Here is a 20,062-nt window from a genome sequence, read left to right as displayed (position 1 = left end):
TAATAATGTCACTTTTTTGGTTTATGCCTACTTCAAAATATTTAAAAACATTTATTTTTATGTGACGATGACCCGGAAGTGATTCTTTTAAACATCCTGTTTATTTTTTCTGTCAGGCTGTGTTGTGGGTGTTTCGACAGTTGTGGTTTACGATGATTAAAAAAAAAGGCCCATAAATTGTTTTCATTACTTGATACCTTTAAGTTAATATGAGAAAGCCCTTTATATTTTATGCTTATTCTTTATTTTATTTTGCTCAATCAAAATAAGGAACTGTATGTGACTTTGAAGTGCCTTGTTTGTTTGTGCCTATATGCTGGAAATATATTTTTGAAGATAAAAAAAAAGCTGTATGGCGTTTCCATAGAAACGACGGTGAGACAGAAGAAAAGGTTTGAAGGATAAACATTTTCTTCAGTTTTTAAACACATAATAATAATAATAATAATAATAATAGCATTTTTTTTGGTTTATGCCTACTTCAAAATATATATATAAAAAAAATATTATTTTTCAGTGACGATGACCCGGAAGTGTTCCTTTTAAACAGCCTGTTTCTCTTCTAGAAGGCTGTGTTGTGGGTGTTTCGACAGTTGGAGTTTACAAGAAAGCTGTATGGGGAGAATAACATGTTAGAGAACGTGAGGAGCTGACACAACACACACTGTTTAGTGAGGAAGTTTGTATTTTTATACCGAACAGAAATCAGAATAGAAACCAAATGCGATTTTTTATTATTATTATTATTATTATTATTATTATTCCAACACAAAGGCTGTACAATATAACAAAACCAAACGAAAGACAGTAGTGCATAGACAGTGAATACAAGCTGTGTAATGAACCAAAGGAAGAGGCAGGTTTTTAAAGTGCAAATTAAATCCTTAAGTGATTCATACAATATCAGTGATTTGTCATAGAGCGGCGGCTACAATTATCGACACCTTAACAATCTTTTGGCCGCTGCAAAAGTAGAAAAGACTTTCAGGATGTAAATTGTGCAGGAATAATTACTCAAACTTCCACTGGGAAAAAACTAGCTGATTCCCAATTATGTAGCGTATCAGGTCACATAACACCGTTCCACAATAATCAACATCTTTGTCCGCAGTTATCGACACCATTCCAAAATTATCAACACCTTTGTCCGCAGTTATCGACACCGTTCCACAATAATCAACATCTTTATCTGCAGTTATCGACACCGTTCCACAATTATCGACACCTTTGTCTGCAGTTATCGACACCATTCCACAATTATCAACATCTTTGTCTGCAGTTATCGACACCGTTCCACAATTATCGACACCTTTGTCTGTAGTTATCGACACCATTCCACAATAATCAACATCTTTGTCCGCAGTTATCGACACCATTCCAAAATTATCAACACCTTTGTCCGCAGTTATCGACACCGTTCCACAATAATCAACATCTTTATCTGCAGTTATCGACACCGTTCCACAATTATCGACACCTTTGTCTGCAGTTATCGACACCATTCCACAATTATCAACATCTTTGTCTGCAGTTATCGACACCGTTCCACAATTATCGACACCTTTGTCTGTAGTTATCGACACCATTCCACAATAATCAACATCTTTGTCCGCAGTTATCGACACCATTCCAAAATTATCAACACCTTTGTCCGCAGTTATCGACACCGTTCCACAATAATCAACATCTTTATCTGCAGTTATCGACACCGTTCCACAATTATCAACATCTTTGTCTGCAGTTATCGACACCATTCCACAATTATCAACATCTTTGTCTGCAGTTATCGACACCGTTCCACAATTATCGACACCTTTGTCTGTAGTTATCGACACCATTCCACAATAATCAACATCTTTGTCTGCAGTTATCGACACCTTTGTCCGCAGTTATCGACACCGTTCCACAATTATCGACACCTTTGTCTGCAGTTATCGACACCGTTCCACAATTATCGACACCTTTGTCTGCAGTTATCGACACCATTCCATAATAATCGACATCTTTGTCTGCAGTTATCGACACCTTTGTCCGCAGTTATCGACACCGTTCCACAATTATCGACACCTTTGTCTGCAGTTATCGACACCGTTCCACAATTATTGACACCTTTGTCTGCAGTTATCGACACCGTTCCACGATTATCGACGCCTTTGTCCGCAGTTATTGACTGTTCCACAATAATCGACATCTTTGTCTGCAGTTATCGACACCGTTCCACAATTATCGACACCTTTGTCTGCAGTTATCGACACCGTTCCACAATTATCGACGCCTTTGTCCGCAGTTATTGACACCGTTCCACAATTATCGACGCCTTTGTCCGCAGTTATCGACACTGTTCCGCAATTATCGACACCTTTGTCCGCAGTTATCGACACTGTTCCACAATTATCGACACCTTTGTTTGCAGTTATTGACACCCAGATAATTGTTTTTAAAAAATAATCGGTATGTGGTATTAAGTTAACAAAACAGTTTTTATTTAAAATTTGTTTGGCATAGACTGATATTTAGTACAAAATATATTTTATATAAATATATGGATGTTGGTGTTTACGTAAATGAGGAAGTAATTCTAACATTTGTAAACAAATTAACTGATAATGTTTAACCTGCATCATAAAATCTTTTTGTTCCACTTTCGAAGTATTTTCGTAGATCACAATTTGTTAATCATTAGTTGTTGTTTGTATTAATTTCTAGTTTTGTAGTTTACCAGTAAATGACAACAGGCTGTTGAGATTGTTACCGCATGAAAATCCAGGTCAAAGGTCACTTACCTGCGATGATGATAACGTCCGGGTTTTCCTCAAATTGCTGATCGTGCTCAAAAAAAAATTCCATCTCAGGTAACAAGCTGCGTCATCAGACGACAAGCTCAAAGGGCGATGGGAGGCGGGTCTTCTGGTTGATTAATTAGCCAATAATAACTGTTCGAACTGAAACTCACCTTTGTAAAATTGTTTTAATTCGTAAATCTGAAAAGGTGTCGATATTTATGGACTGTCAATAATTGTAGCCGCTGCTCTATATACACTGTACCAGTCAAAAGTTTGTACACCCCTACTCATTCATAGGTTTTCTCCACTGCAGAATAATACTGACAACACCAAAACTCTGAAACAGCATGTGGAACACATATTTATTTGTTTATGTGATTAACAAAAAGTGGTTAAAATATCAGATTTTTATCAGATTTTTCAAAATAGCCACTGTTTTGATCCCACCGTTTTTTTTCTTTCCCCTCCCTTCCCCCCTTCTCTTTTTACTTCAAATGCTATTTATAATACCAGTTGTGTAAAGTAGTCGTGGTTTTGTGTGGTTGGTTATCTTTCCGCACTAACATTCCTATAAAGAGTCCTATTTTTATATTTTAAATTTCTGTGCTGTTATTAGGGCTTCTCACCTGTCACCTGCTTAAAATGGAGACTCATGGCATTATGAAAGCCTTCCCCAAAGTGAAAAGACATCGGCCACATGAGGGTAAAGATGCTCCTCCAGGCAAGAAAGCTCCTGGTCAACCTGTTACTGGTAATGTAGTTTACTGCGGTACTCAAATATGTGCAGCTATGACTAAAATCTTTCATTCATTCATTTATCTTTAGTAAACACTTAATCATGATTCAGAACCGATCCTGACCTGGGGAACAGGGAATAGCGGGGAGGCTTGGGACAGTTTGTATTCCCATCAATTAATTTCAACCAATCAGGTTTGAGATGACCTCAGTTAGATGTTCGATGTTGCCCCTGAGAAAAACCGTCTTCCTTTGGAGGCATAAAGCTGGACACTGCCACTGTTTACAAAATACAGACAAGTCACGGAATACGGATTCATGGAAAATAAAAAATACAATACAAAGCACGGATCTTTTATTCATAGCTATGTGATATTTTCCGTGAAATCTCAGCAGTAAATTAATAAAGTCAATATATAAATGCAGGTAAGGCATGATATTTTAATCATGAACTTCCGCAGTGCAAACATTTAATTGTTTTAGACTTCTTTTTTTTTTTTATCCATGATGCATCATCATCCGTATAAAATCCGTAATATACTGAAATGTCCGTGACCACTCTGTAAATTACTAGCATTAGTGATCCATCCATATTAAAATCCATAACCACTCTGTATTTTGTATCCTTTTTTATTATAATTTCCCCGTGCCCATCTGCTCCCCAATCCCTACTTTCTACATCAGTCTTTGAATGAAATACGTAAACTTCACCTCCTTTTGGCAAAAATGGCATTTCAGAGTTGGGTTCTCTGTATATTATTATTATTATTATTATTATTATATGTTCCACATCTCTTATCGAAAGACTCATCTGCCGATTAGTGAGTATTGGCTTGACTTTATCTGGCGCTTCTACCTCCATTATGTAGCTACCATCGGCAGATAACATCACCGTGGAACAGTGTTGTTTTTGATGACGAAATGATTTCATTAACGCACCTTTTTTTCATGACTAAAACGAGACAGTGACGAGCTAAACATAACTCTTTGATCACGAAAATATGACGAGACGTATCTGTTGTTTTCATTGACAAGACGAGATGAAAATGTTAGCGGGTTGGCTATAGGACTATCAAAATGCATGGCGTTTCCTCCAACGGCGCGTGCGCGAGCAAGAGCGTGCACGCGAAACATTAATGTCTGCATCGCGCATATGACGGAGTGCGCGAGAGAGTCTGCGTGTGTGCCTGTTCATGTAACACATGCTAGACAAAGAGCATCCTGATTGGTTTACAGATATCCAAACTCATTTCAATCAGGATGCTCTTTGTCTAGCATGCGCTACATGAACAGGCACACACGCTCTCTCTCGCGCACTCCGTCATATGCGCGATGCAGACATTAATGTTTCACATGCACGCTTTTGCTCTAGATTCCGGGAGATATTATCCAATTTGCGGGCATCAGGGAGCCACTATCAATATGCGGGAGACTCCCGGAACTGCCGGGAGACTTGGGATGTCTGCACTCGACAGTGTTTATGTAGAGAGCATGCGCACTAGACAGCGTTTATGTAGCGCGCATACACACATCAATCAATCAATCAATCAATCAATCAATCTTTTATTTCAATTACATATAAGCATATAATAGACTACACAAGTCTGCAAATAGTGCACTGCTAATCAAAGCAGACTCATGTTTACAAAGAAAAAAATTTTATATGAATTAATATAATACTTAAATATGTATGAAAAAGATAAAACATACTTGACAAATTAACAACTATTTGGTAACAAAAAGAAAAAGAGGAGACAATACTTATTCGATATAAAGGTACAGTAATAAATCATTCAATAACATTGAAAAAAATATATATATGAGAGAGAGAGAGAGAGAGAGAGAGAGGTATACTTGTCATACTGATAATAATAATTCATGCATGGTATTAAATAATATTTCAAGTTAAAACAAAAATAAATAAATATATATAGCTCTTAATTATATATAGAAATAAAGTTATGTAGAAAGAAAGAGTTTGGAGATGTCAACATCATATCCATATCTACTTAAATCAGAAAAAAAGGTGGTGTCTGACTTTTTTCTTGAACGACAATTTAGATGAAGATCTTATAGAAGTTGGAATCTGGTTCCATACCCTAACACCAACACGGGAAAATGAGTTCTTTTGTAGATTTGTATGAGAATACTGAGTATATAAGCTCTTGGAGTAAGATGACCTAGTGTTATAAGAATGGATACTAGAAATAGAAGAAAATAATTTACAAATGTTTGAGGGTGCACTTTGATTAACAACGTCATACGTTAATTTAGAAATACATTCATAGAAAAGATTTACTAGTAAAATATTGGTTTTGGAAAACAATGGAAGGGCACTTTATCAACAAAATGGATTAATCTTAAAGCTCGTTTTTGTAGGATTAATACTTTGAGTTTTACAAGCCTGTCCCCAAGAACTAAGACCATATGTTAAATAAGGTTGAATCAGAGAGCGATATAATGTCATAAGGGTATGTAGTGGAATAAAATGTCTAAGCTTGGCCAAAAGGCCGACAACCTTGCTTATTTTGTTGCAAATAAAATCAATATGAGGCTTCCAAGAAAGATTGTCATTGATTATTAAACCCAAATATTTGACATACTTTTTATGTTCAAGTGAAACAAGTTTGTTTCACTGTTTTGAGAGTATGTTATGCACAACCTGTCAACCTCAATTACAATTTCCTATCTCTGTATTGGCCTAATTTAATGTTTTAAAGTAATTATTTTTCGACTAAAATGAATGACTAAAACTGGACTAAAACCCTTTTAGTTTTCGTCGACTAAAACTAGACCAAAACTATCAAGGATGGAATTGACTAAAATGTGACTAAAACTAATAAGCATTTCGTCCAAAAGACTAAAACTAAATCAAAAATGGCTGCCAAAAACAACACTGCCATGGAGACAATCTTTGTAATGTCCGTGTCATTGTTCCGTAGACTCATAGCAACGTCCGTAAACTTAACCATCCGTGATACATCATCTGTATGAAATCCGTAACCAATCCATAATAAAAAGGCCGGAAGGGGTATTACGTCGTGGTGATGTCTGTCCATCTGTCCCAGGAAGGGACAGAAAAATAAGAGAGCAGAAAGGGTGTTTGGAATTTGTCCCACCATGGTGATCCCAGCTGGTGAACTCAGAGCTATTAGAAAATTTCAGCTTTAAAATGACCATTAATGTGGAATCTTCAGTGCGGTTTAACACTTACAGAATCTTAAAGTTTCAGATGAGGCTTGTGGGTGCGGTTAGTGTTTACACCTTTTATTTACAACTACATTCATATGAACGGAAAGTTTTTTTTTTTCCACATAACTGAGGACTAATAATAATTAGATTTAAAAATTTCTGTTAAAAAAGGTTTTTTATCCCCCGCTGGCCGAAAGGCCCGAAGAGGGATTATGTCGTGGCGATGTCTGTCCGTCCATCCCGGGAAAGGTACTCACCTTCTGAAATCAACTCCTCTCACAATTTTTGGAGGAATTTCGCGAATCTTGACAGGATTCTTCATTATATGTCGGTAATACGTATATTGCAATTTCGTTCAATTGAGTCGCATTTTACCAGAGTTACAGCCCTTGATGACTAAACTTGTACTTTGACAATTTCATGAAAGTGTGCTCGTCTTCTGAAATCAACTCCTCTCTCAATTTTTGCCGGAATTTTCTGAAATTTGGCAAAAGGCTCTACTATATGTCAGTAATGCACATATTACAATTTCGTTCAATTCGGTCACATTTCTCCAGAGTTATGGCCCTTGATTACCAAACTTGTACTTTCATGAGGGTGTATTAAGCACTGATAGCATAGTTATAGTTAGGTTAACATGGGGCGGCCTTGGGCTGAAGTGCCCTTGAGCGAGGTACTTAACCCCTGACTGCTCCCCGGGCGCTGTAGTATGGCTGCCCACTGCTCTGGGTGTGCGTGCGTGTGTGTGTGTTCACTGCTTCAGATGGGTTAAATGCAGAGGATGAATCTCACTGTGACTGAAGTGTGCATGTGACAAATAAAGGTTTCTTCTTCTAATTGCCAGCGTGGGATATTTTGCTCTCAGAGCACTCGTTACTATATTTCCATAGTCCATGACCTATCCGTATTTTGTCAACCACTGGACACTGCAGGAAGATTTGTGCAAGTAAATATTTTATCAACCAAAACTTGTATTTTCTACTTCGCGGTCCACCTCCACTCTATGGTGTAATGTACGCTGGTGAATTCAGGGTTTGCTAGGAATTAAAGTATGTAGCCCAGAGTTACCATATCGAGTATTATTTATTAAACCTAAATTCTGTGGAAAAACATTGAAGGATTTTTTTTTTCCCAAAATGGCCAGATAGGGAGTGTTGGGACAATTTATCAAATTACAGTTGTTGTTTTTTATTGTGGTTTAAAATTTTTGTTAAAAATGTGGGCGTGTTTCTGCATGAGGATTAAGTTTATTTCATTCCTTCTTGAGAATGGAACTGTTTTGTCTAGTCAGGTTTGAGTAAACTACATGCAGATTAGCTAAAATACCCAGGTTGCACAAGCTAGTGCATTCTTTGTCCCAGTCCCAAGCCCGGATAGACTGGGGGAGGGTTGCGTCCGGAAGGGCATCCGGTGTAAAACCTATGCCAAATCAAACATGCGGAGAATGATCTGCTGTGGTGACTCCTAACGGGAGAATCCGAAAGAAGAAGAAGGTGGTTTGGGTAAACTTCAGAGGTGGACAACTTCATTACTTAAAGTACAGATCCCACTGGTCAAATGTTACTCCGATAGAAGTGAAAGTTGTCCAGTCAAATTTTTACTTAAGTTAAAGTACTGAAGTACTTGCTTTTAAAAATACTTAAGTATTAAAAGTACATTTTCTGTCAACGCATTGTTGTATTATTGCCACAACGCTTACAAAACCTAATGCCTCTGAAGCAACCGACTGGATTATTTTGTGAATTCACAAAATGAACGCGTGCTGTGCCGTCATGGTGGTTTAACGTTAAGCTAGCTAGTCAGTGAAGCGCCACCTGACATGCTAGCAAACTCTTTTCAAACTCGAAATCATATTGGGTAGCTAACGCTACTAGAAAAGAAAGATTTCCACATTCTGTTTATTTGGCAAGATTATGCTAAAACATATTTCTGAAAGGACTTCAGATAAGTTAACGTTATTCATGTTAGTGTAACTCCGTTTTTACATGCTAACTAACAGTGTCCAAGTTAACTAGCTATGTGTTAACATTAGCCGTGGACAAGGCTACAGAAACTTGGCGGGCAAATCCATAGAAAGTGATTTGACTAACCAGACTGCATAGCTATTGCAACGTTCTCGCTAGCTCTAAAAGCACAGACAACTTTATTGCAAGCTTTGTCTTGGAATAAAACGTTTACATCACTCGATATGCTTCCGCAGGTCGGACGGTGAGTTTTTATAGGCCACGATGTGGCTTGTTTTCAGCAAACAAAGCAAACATTTAAAATGAAATGAATCTTTAATCCTTTCAGAAAACTGAAACATGGGTTCCAGGTAAAGCCATGCGTGTGTGTTCATTCCTCAGAAGAACCGCCTCCTTCCATTCTGCCATCAACTGATCGTGTTAAATAACGCTGCTGAGAAATCACTGATCTTGATTTTATACAGTCTATGGACGTGACGTGACCCTAGTGATTACTGACAGTCTGTCTCAGTGTCACCTGCGAAAAAACCATCATGTTTTAGGAAAAAAAAGAAAAAACATCCACTTTCAAAGCTGCTTCATAGTAACGAGTAATGAGGACCTTGATAGAAATGTAGTGGAGTGAAAAGTACGATATTTGTCTTTCAAATGTAGTGAAGTTAAAGTCATAAGTTTCAAAAGTGTACTTAAGTACAGTACTCAAGTAAATGTACTTTGTTACTGTCCACCTCCGGTAAACTGACATTTTTCTGTTGCTGTACCAGCATTGTGTGTTCACCCAGTTCAAATGTTACAAGTTTTGATAATGAATAAAAATGAAACATGTAGGTCTAGGGATTTTATTTTTGTTCCATGTCTCTCCATTATGTCCCAAGTCTCCCAGCAGAAAATAATGAGAGAAAAAGTGAAGCCTGAAGGTCAGTATATGTGACAAGCTGAGAAACTAATGTTGTCGTAAGAGGGGATAGTAAATCCTCTATTAACGCAGTACGAATGTGACACTACCGGCAAAGAATTTCACACAATCTACAAAAGCCGAAAACGTGTCCCAAGTTTCCCACGCTCTCCCCTACTGATCGGATGGGTGTCAGTTGTAAAAGTTGTAACTTTAAAGCGAGGGTAGGCAATTTATTTTGGAAGCATTTTAATTATATTTCTTGAAATTCTCTTTACATTCCAAGAGCAGTCAAACGCTCTGACGATAAAAAGAAAAAAAATCCATAATTTGTGGCCGTCACAGGGCTGTAAAAAGAAAATCGACCCAGAAGAAATGATTGGATGGCTTACCTGCCTGTCTGTTTTCCTGTGCACGCTCTGCTCACGCACACATTACACATGATCTGAGTCTTCCACAAGGCTCAGCAGACATATTGCTCACACTAGCAAGCTAGTCAACAGCTGTGAGTACTAAAAGTAGCCATGTTTGTTGTTTACATTTATTATGATCATGGTAGGTGTTTTGGTTTTTCTATTTTTTTTTCTTTACTATGTGAATGAAACATGGGGTATTTTGGATATGATACTGATGCCCTACACTCCTCCCTCCAACGCGTTCTCGTCCACCAGCAGTAATTCGGCAGCGCTCATTCACTTGTTTTTGGAAGGAGGGCTTTTCCCTTTGGATACTTTCTACCTTACTCTTGCTGGTTTCTCCAAAGCCGCCTACCTTACTTTTAAGTTCTGTAACAGAAAGCGGACAGTTGAGGCTCCTTCCAAAATAAATAAACATCATGTCACAGAAAGCTTCACCATATCAACAACTACACAATTTTCCGTTTATGTCGAGAATCTGCTGTCTACTATAGAAACTATAACACAGTAAAACAAGTATATGCAGGGTTTGTACGGTCATGAAAAACCTGGAAAAGTTTTGGAATTTTAAAATTAAATTTCCAGGCCCTGGAAAAGTTATGGAAAAAAATATTTTGTTCAGAAGTTTTGGAAAAGTCATGGAAATCTATCTAGTGTTTCATCGATTATCTTTATAAAATTGATGTAATAAAATGTAAATCGCCACAAGTTGTCTTGGAAATGTTGTCTAGCGCAGTCTGCGTAGCCTACTGGCTATGCCTATTGACTGCCACACCCAGTGTTGCCAGATTGGGCGGTTTTCAAATTAGGCAGGTTTTAGTGCCTCCAGGCGGTTTTTGAGCATTTTTTTGGCTGGAAATCATTAGTCACATCTGACAACCCTGGCCACACCCTCCTCGTAACGTGCGATGTGCTAGTAGTTGTAGCGTGCTAGGCGTGGTGCGTCAAGTTTGGGGATGCTGGGACCTCCCCTGCCCGAGCTACGGGTGTCCAAAGTCGGGCTGGAGCCCGGGATAGAAACGAAACCTAAGCGGAGCGCCGCGGCTCGCCTCGGGGCGAATTACGATGCTGGAGCCCTGGAGCTCTCGTTTGATGGGGTTTTTTTTGCGTGTACAGATGGTAAATAAGATACTGGATTGGATAATATCCTCAGTTTTATGACTCTTGAGAGTTTTGCGTTTTAAAGGATAAAAAGACTTAATTTGTAATAGGTGAAGCCATATTAGCCTAGCCATTTCTTAATCTTGTGTATTCTCTGAATTTGGAGGTCACAATTGATTTTATTTTGCTTAAATTTATAGGAAAGGGATGGAAATAGACATTCCACTTTTTCAGTTTTTCACCCTCTATTTTCATTTTTTTATGATGCCATTTAGGCAATGCTTAATATTCAGTGTAGGGCCCTGAGGACCTTGCTGGATTCGGATGTAAATGTTGTTGATTAAACTGATTGAACACAGAAATAAATAGACATTCAATGTTAGTCTGGCTAACGCGACTTCAAAGCTCTGCGAGCATTTGGTCTGGCAAAGATATTAAGCCCAACCGTTTCCCAAAGTGCGTGGTTGACCCACCTCCCTGAAATGCCTCAGTTTGCTACTGGTCGAAGCCAGAAAAGGCTGTGACGAAGCTTAAACCAATCACATCACTCTTTCCTCTGACGTATGTGACGCGACGGGGCTAACTGGTAGATTAAACTCTTACCGAAGCCGGTCGGGAGCAAGGCGAAAACATCCTTCCTTTCAATAAATCCCTCCAGGGCTGCTCTTTGCTCCGTTTTCAATGAGAACTTGCTCCATGTTCGTAATGTTTCTAGTGAATGAAGCGCTTCCGGCATAGATTCTGTAAACAATCTATGGCTTCCGGTCGCAGTTCTACTACGTCACTGCCTTGAACACGCCTCTACCCAGGGCCGTTGGAGATGCTCAAAGTTGATTGGCTCCCGATTTTTCGGGAGCTTGGAAGAGCTGGAGATAGCTTGCCTGGCCAGACTAAGCTCGCAACAGGCCCTCGTGTTGCGTCACACTTAGGATGGGTGGGCCCAGGCTAATTCAATGTCGTCTTCAAATTGTAACTTTTTCCGCATTTACGATATCATTTAGGCAATGGTTAAATTACAATATAGGCCTATTGTGAAAGCACCTGTAAATTTCAGTAGTCTGCCTGTGTGCATATGTGTGTGGGGGGGGGGGGGGGGGGTCATAGTGCCAAAGTACCAAAATGCTTGTAATGCACAAATTACAAAGTTATGGGGTTGGGCCTGGGCAGGGGGTGGGTTGCTGAGAGCATGGGCTATGGGTTTGGGACAGATGGACTGGATATTTGGGGAAACATGGACTGTGGGTGTGTACTTGCATATGTGATGTGAAGGGGCATGAGGTACAGTACTGTAGTTGTCTGTGTGTGTGAAGAAAGGGGGCAACAGTGTTGTGAATGGTGACGTGAAATAGGTATGTGTATGATGTGATTGTGCATGAGGGGGTCTGCTATGTAAACTAGTGTTGGGGGCTGTGCTATAAATGCGATGAGCAGTGATGAACCAGCGATGGTCATGGAAATTCAGTAAAAGGTTTTGGAAAAGTCATGGAAAAAAACTGGTGAAAAAGTGTAAGAATCCTGTATATGAATATAAACCTTACAGCTGGAACCACTGTCACTGTGTGTGAATGAATCAACACCTTCTGCAGGGGCGTAGCTAAGATTTTTCAAAGGGGGGGTCACGCATTGACTGGCAGCCTGAGTGCATTATGTAACAAAAAATAAATTACCATTGCTAGTTTTAGGTAGCTTAGAAACCGGCTCTTCCATTATTGCGGTTTCTTCCACGTTTTCTTGATGATGTGTTCTAGAAACGGCACTAAAACTTAGCTTCGAAGCCACAAAATGTAACTTTGATGGAAAAAATGTATAATAAATTGCTTGCCTTTCTTCACGTCGAAAGAAGGAGGAAAGTTTCGCTTGTTTTGACATGGCGAATTATTAACACAAGAGGAGATACTCGTAATTCGCAATTAAAAAGACTGCAGCTACACTGGCAGCTTGACCATGCTTTCTAGTGCGATCGTGTTGCGCTTGCACAGAACTGTTTCAGTCCTGCACGCCTTGGCTCGTGCATCTGAAGGCGCGCCTCGGGCTGCGCGCGCCCCTAACGAGCTCCGGCACGCGCGCCGTTAACAAAGAACACCTGTCTTTAATCAGTGAACTATGTTTGGGCTATTTCAGGACTGCACCCATGCAAGGACGATGCGAATATTACGCCACGTCTAGTGTGTCTTACTGAGCCTTGTTTCCTGGCCCTGTCCTTGTTGACCTCCTGGTTTTTTGACTCCTGTTTCTTGTCCCTTGATCTTGTATAGTTTTGCCTCTGATATTCTGTCCGCGCCTGGATTGACCTCCTGCCTGTTTCCTCGATTATGACTTTGCCTGCCGTTTCGGACTGTTTGCTTGTTGTGTGCGTTTTACGCACTTTATGCTCATATCATACTGTGTATTATTTAACATATCTGCACTTACATCCGCCTCTCCCACACACACACACTGACAAACTGGGTTTTCGTGCCCAAACCACTGGAAGTCCATACAAGGTTATAGAAACCCTAATGAGGCTGAGGTGATAATCTAGTTTAAAAAAAATGTTAGAAAAATTACAGTGGGCACTTTTCTAATATTCTTATGTGGCTACTCAAAAAATGTATGGTCCGACAAGGGGGGGGAGAGGGGTCACGGGCACCCCAGGACCCCCCCCAGCTATGCCCCTGTTCTGACCAATAAGAGCTGAGCTTTCAACAGGAGTGATATATAAAATCTTTCTATCCACATTCACTGGATATGAGCAATCATGCACTCTGATTGGCTACTCTACTACTAGGCTATCAGCTCATATACCATGAGTAGAGGAAAAACAAAATGGCGGACCATGTTGCTGAACCAACCGAGGACGAACTAAAAACTATGCTTGAAAACAAAACCCAAGAAATACAAAAAAAAGGCAACAAAGTATAGAATGAAAGTACAACCCCGATTCCAAAAAAGTTGGGACAAAGTACAAATTGTAAATAAAAACAGAATGCAATAATTTACAAATCTCAAAAACTGATATTGTATTCACAATAGAACATAGACAACATATCAAATGTCGAAAGTGAGACATTTTGAAATTTCATGCCAAATATTGGCTCATTTGAAATTTCATGACAGCAACACATCTCAAAAAAGTTGGGACAGGGGCAATAAGAGGCTGGAAAAGTTAAAGGTACAAAAAAGGCACAGCTGGAGGACCAAATTGCAACTCATTAGGTCAATTGGCAATAGGTCATTAACATGACCAGGTATAAAAAGAGCATCTTGGAGTGGCAGCGGCTCTCAGAAGTAAAGATGGGAAGAGGATCACCAATCCCCCTAATTCTGCGCCGACAAATAGTGGAGCAATATCAGAAAGGAGTTCGACAGTGTAAAATTGCAAAGAGTTTGAACATATCATCATCTGCAGTGCATAATATCATCAAAAGGTTCAGAGAATCTGGAAGAATCTCTGTGCGTAAGGGTCAAGGCCGGAAAACCATACTGGGTGCCCGTGATCTTCGGGCCCTTAGACGGTACTGCATCACATACAGGCATGCTTCTGTATTGGAAATCACAAAATGGGCTCAGGAATATTTCCAGAGAACATTATCTGTGAACACAATTCACCGTGCCATCCGCCGTTGCCAGCTAAAACTCTATAGTTCAAAGAAGAAGCCGTATCTAAACACGATCCAGAAGCGCAGCCGTCTTCTCTGGGCCAAGGCTAATTTAAAATGGACTGTGGCAAAGTGGAAAACTGTTCTGTGGTCAGACGAATCAAAATGTGAAGTTCTTTATGGAAATCAGGGACGCCGTGTCATTCGGACTAAAGAGGAAAAGGACGACCAAGTTGTTATCAGCGCTCAGTTCAGAAGCCTGCATCTCTGATGGTATGGGGTTGCATTAGTGCGTGTGGCATGAGCAGCTTACACATCTGGAAAGACACCATCAATGCTGAAAGGTATATCCAGGTTCTAGAGCAACATATGCTCCCATCCATACGACGTCTCTTTCAGGGAAGACCTTGCATTTTCCAACATGACAATGCCAAACCACATACTGCATCAATTACAGCATCATGGCTGCGTAGAAGAAGGGTCCGGGTACTGAACTGGCCAGCCTGCAGTCCAGATCTTTCACCCATAGAAAACATTTGGCGCATCATAAAACGGAAGATACGACAAAAAAGACCTAAGACAGTTGAGCAACTAGAATCCTACATTAGACAAGAATGGGTTAACATTCCTATCCCTAAACTTGAGCAACTTGTCTCCTCAGTCCCCAGACGTTTACAGACTGTTGTAAAGAGAAAAGGGGATGTCTCACAGTGGTAAACATGGCCTTGTCCCAACTTTTTTGAGATGTGTTGTTGTCATGAAATTTAAAATCACCTAATTTTTCTCTTTAAATGATACATTTTCTCAGTTTAAACATTTGATATGTCATCCATGTTCTATTCTGAATAAAATTTGGAATTTTGAAACTTCCACATCATTGCATTCCGTTTTTATTTACAATTTGTACTTTGTCCCAACTTTTTTGGAATCACGGTTGTATTTGATCGTAAGAACGTATCTTTTATTATTATTATCACATTTTTCACAAATTGCTCCTGTCATTTCGCTGGTTCGTTTACATTCTTCATCTTTAAGCATTAAAATTTGCTGAATATTTTTTTTTTTTTTAGACTGGTTAAAAAGCAGGCGGCACGGTGGCGTAGTGGTTAGCGCTGTCGCCTCACAGCAAGAAGGTCCGGGTTCGAGCCCCGTGGCCAGCGAGGGCCTTTCTGTGCGGAGTTTGCATGTTCTCCCCGTGTCCGCGTGGGTTTCCTCCGGGTGCTCCGGTTTCCCCCACAGTCCAAAGACATGCAGGTTAGGTTAACTGGTGACTCTAAATTGAGCGTAGGTGTGAATGTGAGTGTGAATGGTTGTCTGTGTCTATGTGTCAGCCCTGTGATGACCTGGCGACTTGTCCAGGGTGTACCCCGCCTTTCGCCCGTAGTCAGCTGGGATAGGCTCCAGCTTGCCTGCGACCCTGTAGAACAGGATAAAGCGGCTAGAGATAATGAGATGAGATGGTTCAAAAGCTCAAAGAAGCTTGAAAGTTACAGAACTGAAATGTCCAAGGAAGAATTAAATAAATCTTCAAAGCTATTCTATTCCTCGGCAAGACGGCACTTTCGGTTTTTAAGAAGTCCGTCTAAGTGGAAATGATTTTGTCGGACGTTTCGTATCAAGTTTTTATTCATCAAATTTGCAAAAAATAAAATAAAAATGGTCCGTTTCTCAAAATCCGGTGAACGTGGATAGAATAAAACAGTTATTCCCCTCACTCTGGTCGTACATGGATTATAGCCAACTCGGTGCTACGCGTCTCGTCGGCTATTCGCTCATGATGACTCGATTTTGTGAAAAAAATAAATATTAAATTGCCAGTATCACAATAATGACCAAGCGATAACTTATTCACAGCTAGGCAGATGTATCAGTGTTGTGTGATGTAAAACCTGCATCGTAGGTTACAGATTGATGTTTTGTGTTGAACAATACCACGTCTGTGACGGAAACGGTTTATATTGGCTACGTGTGTCCATCTGGAAGGAGTCTTATAGGACGACGGTTGCTTGCCGCTATTCAGCATCTGTTTTTTCACTTTTAGGGAATGTATTTCAGGGTGTCTACATCCACATAGTCCCTACTGGTATAGGAAATGCCCGGTGTGACATATTCCAGCAGCAGATCGTGCAGAATGGAGGCCAGGTGGAAGCTGCGTACAGTCCCGCTTGTACACATGTGGTCGTGGACGAGTCGGTGGACAGGGAGCGAGCGCTGAGGCTGCTGAAGATGGAAACCTTTCCTCCTGCTGTGCAGCTGGTAAAGTGCACTTGGCTCAGTGCTTGCATCTCTGAGAAGCAGCTTCTGAGCACAGAAGACTACAGGCTTCATCCATGTGACCGGTATTTCTGATTATTAGAATTATAATTCTGAGTATATAGCATGTATGGAAACTAGAACTATATTGTATGGGTTTGTTTTGGGGTTTTTTTTTGTCCTGAAACACCAAAAAATCAGTAACACTGTCATAGTTTTCTACCCTATCAGAATTAATTTGGCACTTGCTTTGAAACGTAACTGTTTATAAAACCAATCGAGCTCAAATGATATTGCTGTGTGTAAAATTACAATACAACTCCACAACAATTTGCTTATTGCGTTTTTTTTTTTTTTTTTTTTTGTCGTCCATAGTCCTCAGGATGCTCCCGCTGCGGAGCCAAAACAGAACGTTGTCAGCTGCATCCCTGTTCCTGAGAAAACGCAGCCACTTGATCACAAATCAGCTCAGGATGATCCAGCTGACGTGGTAAAACCTCTGCAGAATCCATCAGATGCTTGTTTGTTTGTTTGCCTATTTAATTTATAAAGTGTCTCAAAGCAGAAATGCTGATCAAGGTCAAACTCCTGTTGTTCAAATCATCATGTCAGGGATTGTTTTGAGTTATTCGGGTCATTCTGAGCAGCAGAAAAATTACTGTAAAAGTAATTTAACAGTTAAAAGCAAGGCTTCCCGCCTCCTGTAAGTCAGGACGGCCTCGACCATATTGTATTTTATCAGTGTGAAAACAAGTAAGCTCGTAATGATGGATATAATTAAGATTTTAATGTAGTGTGGCAACCATTTGACAAGGTTCACAGTGAATCAGAAAGGTTTAATTGATTAATCCGGTTTGGCAACCCTGATTTTAACAATCACTTCGTCTGTATATGTGGCCCGTTCAGTAATTGCGGGTACATTTCAAGTGTTGACTCTTATTCATCGTCAGCTCTGTTCACGTTAAACTGGGCAATCCATTAAAGCTAGACGGCCTTTCGGTTTCATAAAACCTGTGAAATTTAGTTCCCTCTGAAATTTAGTCATTGTGATATATGTTTATTTCTGTAATATCTCACAAAATATCAGGCCATTCTGTGGCTAGGAAGTTATTTAATTTGAAGGGATTCCCGAGCAAATAATGCGCATGAAATCGCTCGCTTCTTCGCGCAGTCAAGCAGACAGATGAAGTCCGTGTGTGTGTATGCACATGCGCAGGTTTCCCTTTGCGCGTGCACTGACAGTTCCATCATTCTGTCACTAAACGAACAGCTGATCACACCGAGGTGCTCGCTGAGCGCCGATATTTATTAGTTTGGTCCTGCGTTTCCTTTCCTTCTTATATAACATAGCGCCTTTTCTTCTCGCTTTCTTTCCATTACTGTAGTTGGTCTTTCACACTTCATTTGCACACTCACGTCCTCCGTTTTTCTCTCTTGTTTCAAATTTGTATCCCACAATGCCTTGCATGAACGGGGAAAGCCCACCACGTCATGCATGATGTAGCATCTTGTATTGCGTCATGGTGAAGCAGGAAAAAATAGCAGAGAATTTAGGGCCACGTGGCTATAAATTCATTAATTGTTCTATTAAAAAAAAAAACTAATAAAATTGGAAGTCTGTGATTCGAATTCAGTAGCTTTCGGTCCACGAAACAAAAATACTTGGGTGTCGGGGAAAATTCTTTTTATGACCTACACTTGAAAAATCTGAAAAGCAGTCTACCTTCAACAGAGTTGACATTTTCCACCATTTTGTGGCTTAACTCCACACGCTAACCTCAAACTAGCAACCACATGGCATGTATCAAAACAGAATTTTATGGATTTTAATCATCTCATCTCATTATCTCTAGCTGCTTTATCCTTCTACAGGGTCTCAGGCAAGCTGGAGCCTATCCCAGCTGACTACGGGCGAAAGCTGATCACACTGAGGTGCTCGCTGAGCGCCGATATTTATTAGTTTGGTCCTGTGTTTCCTTTCCTTCTTATATAACATAGCGCCTTTTCTTCTCGCTTTCTTTCCATTACTGTAGTCGGTCTTTCACACTTCATTTGCACACTCACATCCTCCGTTTTTCTCTCTTGTTTCAAATTTGTATCCCACAATGCCTTGCATGAACAGGGAAAGCCCACCACAAAATATCAGGCCACCCTGTAGACCCTGGACAAGTCGCCAGGTCATCACAGGGCTGACACATAGACACAGACAACCATTCACACTCACATTCACACCTACGGTCAATTTAGAGTCACCAGTTAACCTAACCTGCATGTCTTTGGACTGTGGGGGAAACCGGAGCACCCGGAGGAAACCCACGCGGACAACATGCAAACTCCGCACAGAAAGGCCCTCGCCAGCCACGGGGCTCGAACCCGGACCTTCTTGCTGTGAGGTGACAGCGCTAACCACTACACCACCGTGCCGCCCGGATTTTAATCACATTACTGTTTTTTTAAAAAACGAGTGAGAGATTCACTGCAGTGTCACAATAACAGAGTTGACGAATAATTAATCTACTCTTAGTGTATCCTCAACATTTTGTTCAAATTAACGAGAGAAGAAACATAACATACCTCGCTGCCTTTCTGAAGTTTCCCGCCAGAGGAAGTGACATCTCTCGGTGCAGGTGTCATGCGTATTATTAAAAGCCTTTGTGGATTTTATACAGGTTTATAACAGAGTCAACAAGAATATTGGGACGGATAAAAAAAAATTTATACTTTTTTATTACTGGAATTTCACATAATACAGAAAATATGCAATTGATTTTATAACCGTTAATAGAATAAGCACCAAAAAAAAATGATAGTTAGACTGAATCACTTCATGTTTATTCGAGTTGAATGGATGAATCAGGAGTCGAAGGGGTGGGAGTCGTTTAGTTAATGTTTTATGAATAAATTGGGTCTAAAATATAGATGAAGCATCGCTACTGCTGAAAGTTTATCATAATTTGCATTACTGTTCAAAACTGATTCAATAAAGATTTCTCTTGTGAAAAATAACAAAAAGGTTTATCTCGGAGACGCGAAATGTACGCCGCGTTCTAAAATGTCCTTTACCCCAGACATATCTGTCTTTATTAATTTGGCACGAAGAGCCCATAATAGAGCCCTGCACTCCCGCGGGAGTCCCGCGGGACCC

At 40.0% G+C, this 20,062-nt stretch overlaps 1 protein-coding gene across 3 annotated transcripts in view; it reads left to right on the top strand.

Annotated features, from left to right (window-relative positions):
- The first annotated feature begins 132 nt into the window (after positions 1-132).
- Positions 133-20,062, top strand: part of poll (polymerase (DNA directed), lambda) — a 29,565-nt gene continuing 9,635 nt past the window's right edge. The window contains exons 1-5 of one of the 3 annotated variants that reach the window (XM_060898980.1): positions 133-392; positions 567-641; positions 3,400-3,534; positions 16,706-17,003; positions 17,293-17,407. In XM_060898980.1, the coding sequence (XP_060754963.1) occupies positions 3,426-3,534; positions 16,706-17,003; positions 17,293-17,407 (522 nt within the window). In that variant the 5' untranslated portion in view covers positions 133-392; positions 567-641; positions 3,400-3,425. Of the gene's footprint in view, positions 393-517; positions 672-3,399; positions 3,535-16,705; positions 17,004-17,292; positions 17,408-20,062 lie in introns of all 3 variants that reach the window. The other 2 variants (XM_060898978.1, XM_060898979.1) reach the window with 2 other exon arrangements.

Source organism: Neoarius graeffei, chromosome 18 (genome assembly GCF_027579695.1).
Source record: "Neoarius graeffei isolate fNeoGra1 chromosome 18, fNeoGra1.pri, whole genome shotgun sequence".
Classification (NCBI taxonomy): Eukaryota; Metazoa; Chordata; class Actinopteri; order Siluriformes; family Ariidae; genus Neoarius; species Neoarius graeffei.
This window is presented reverse-complemented; position numbering and strand designations above follow the sequence as displayed.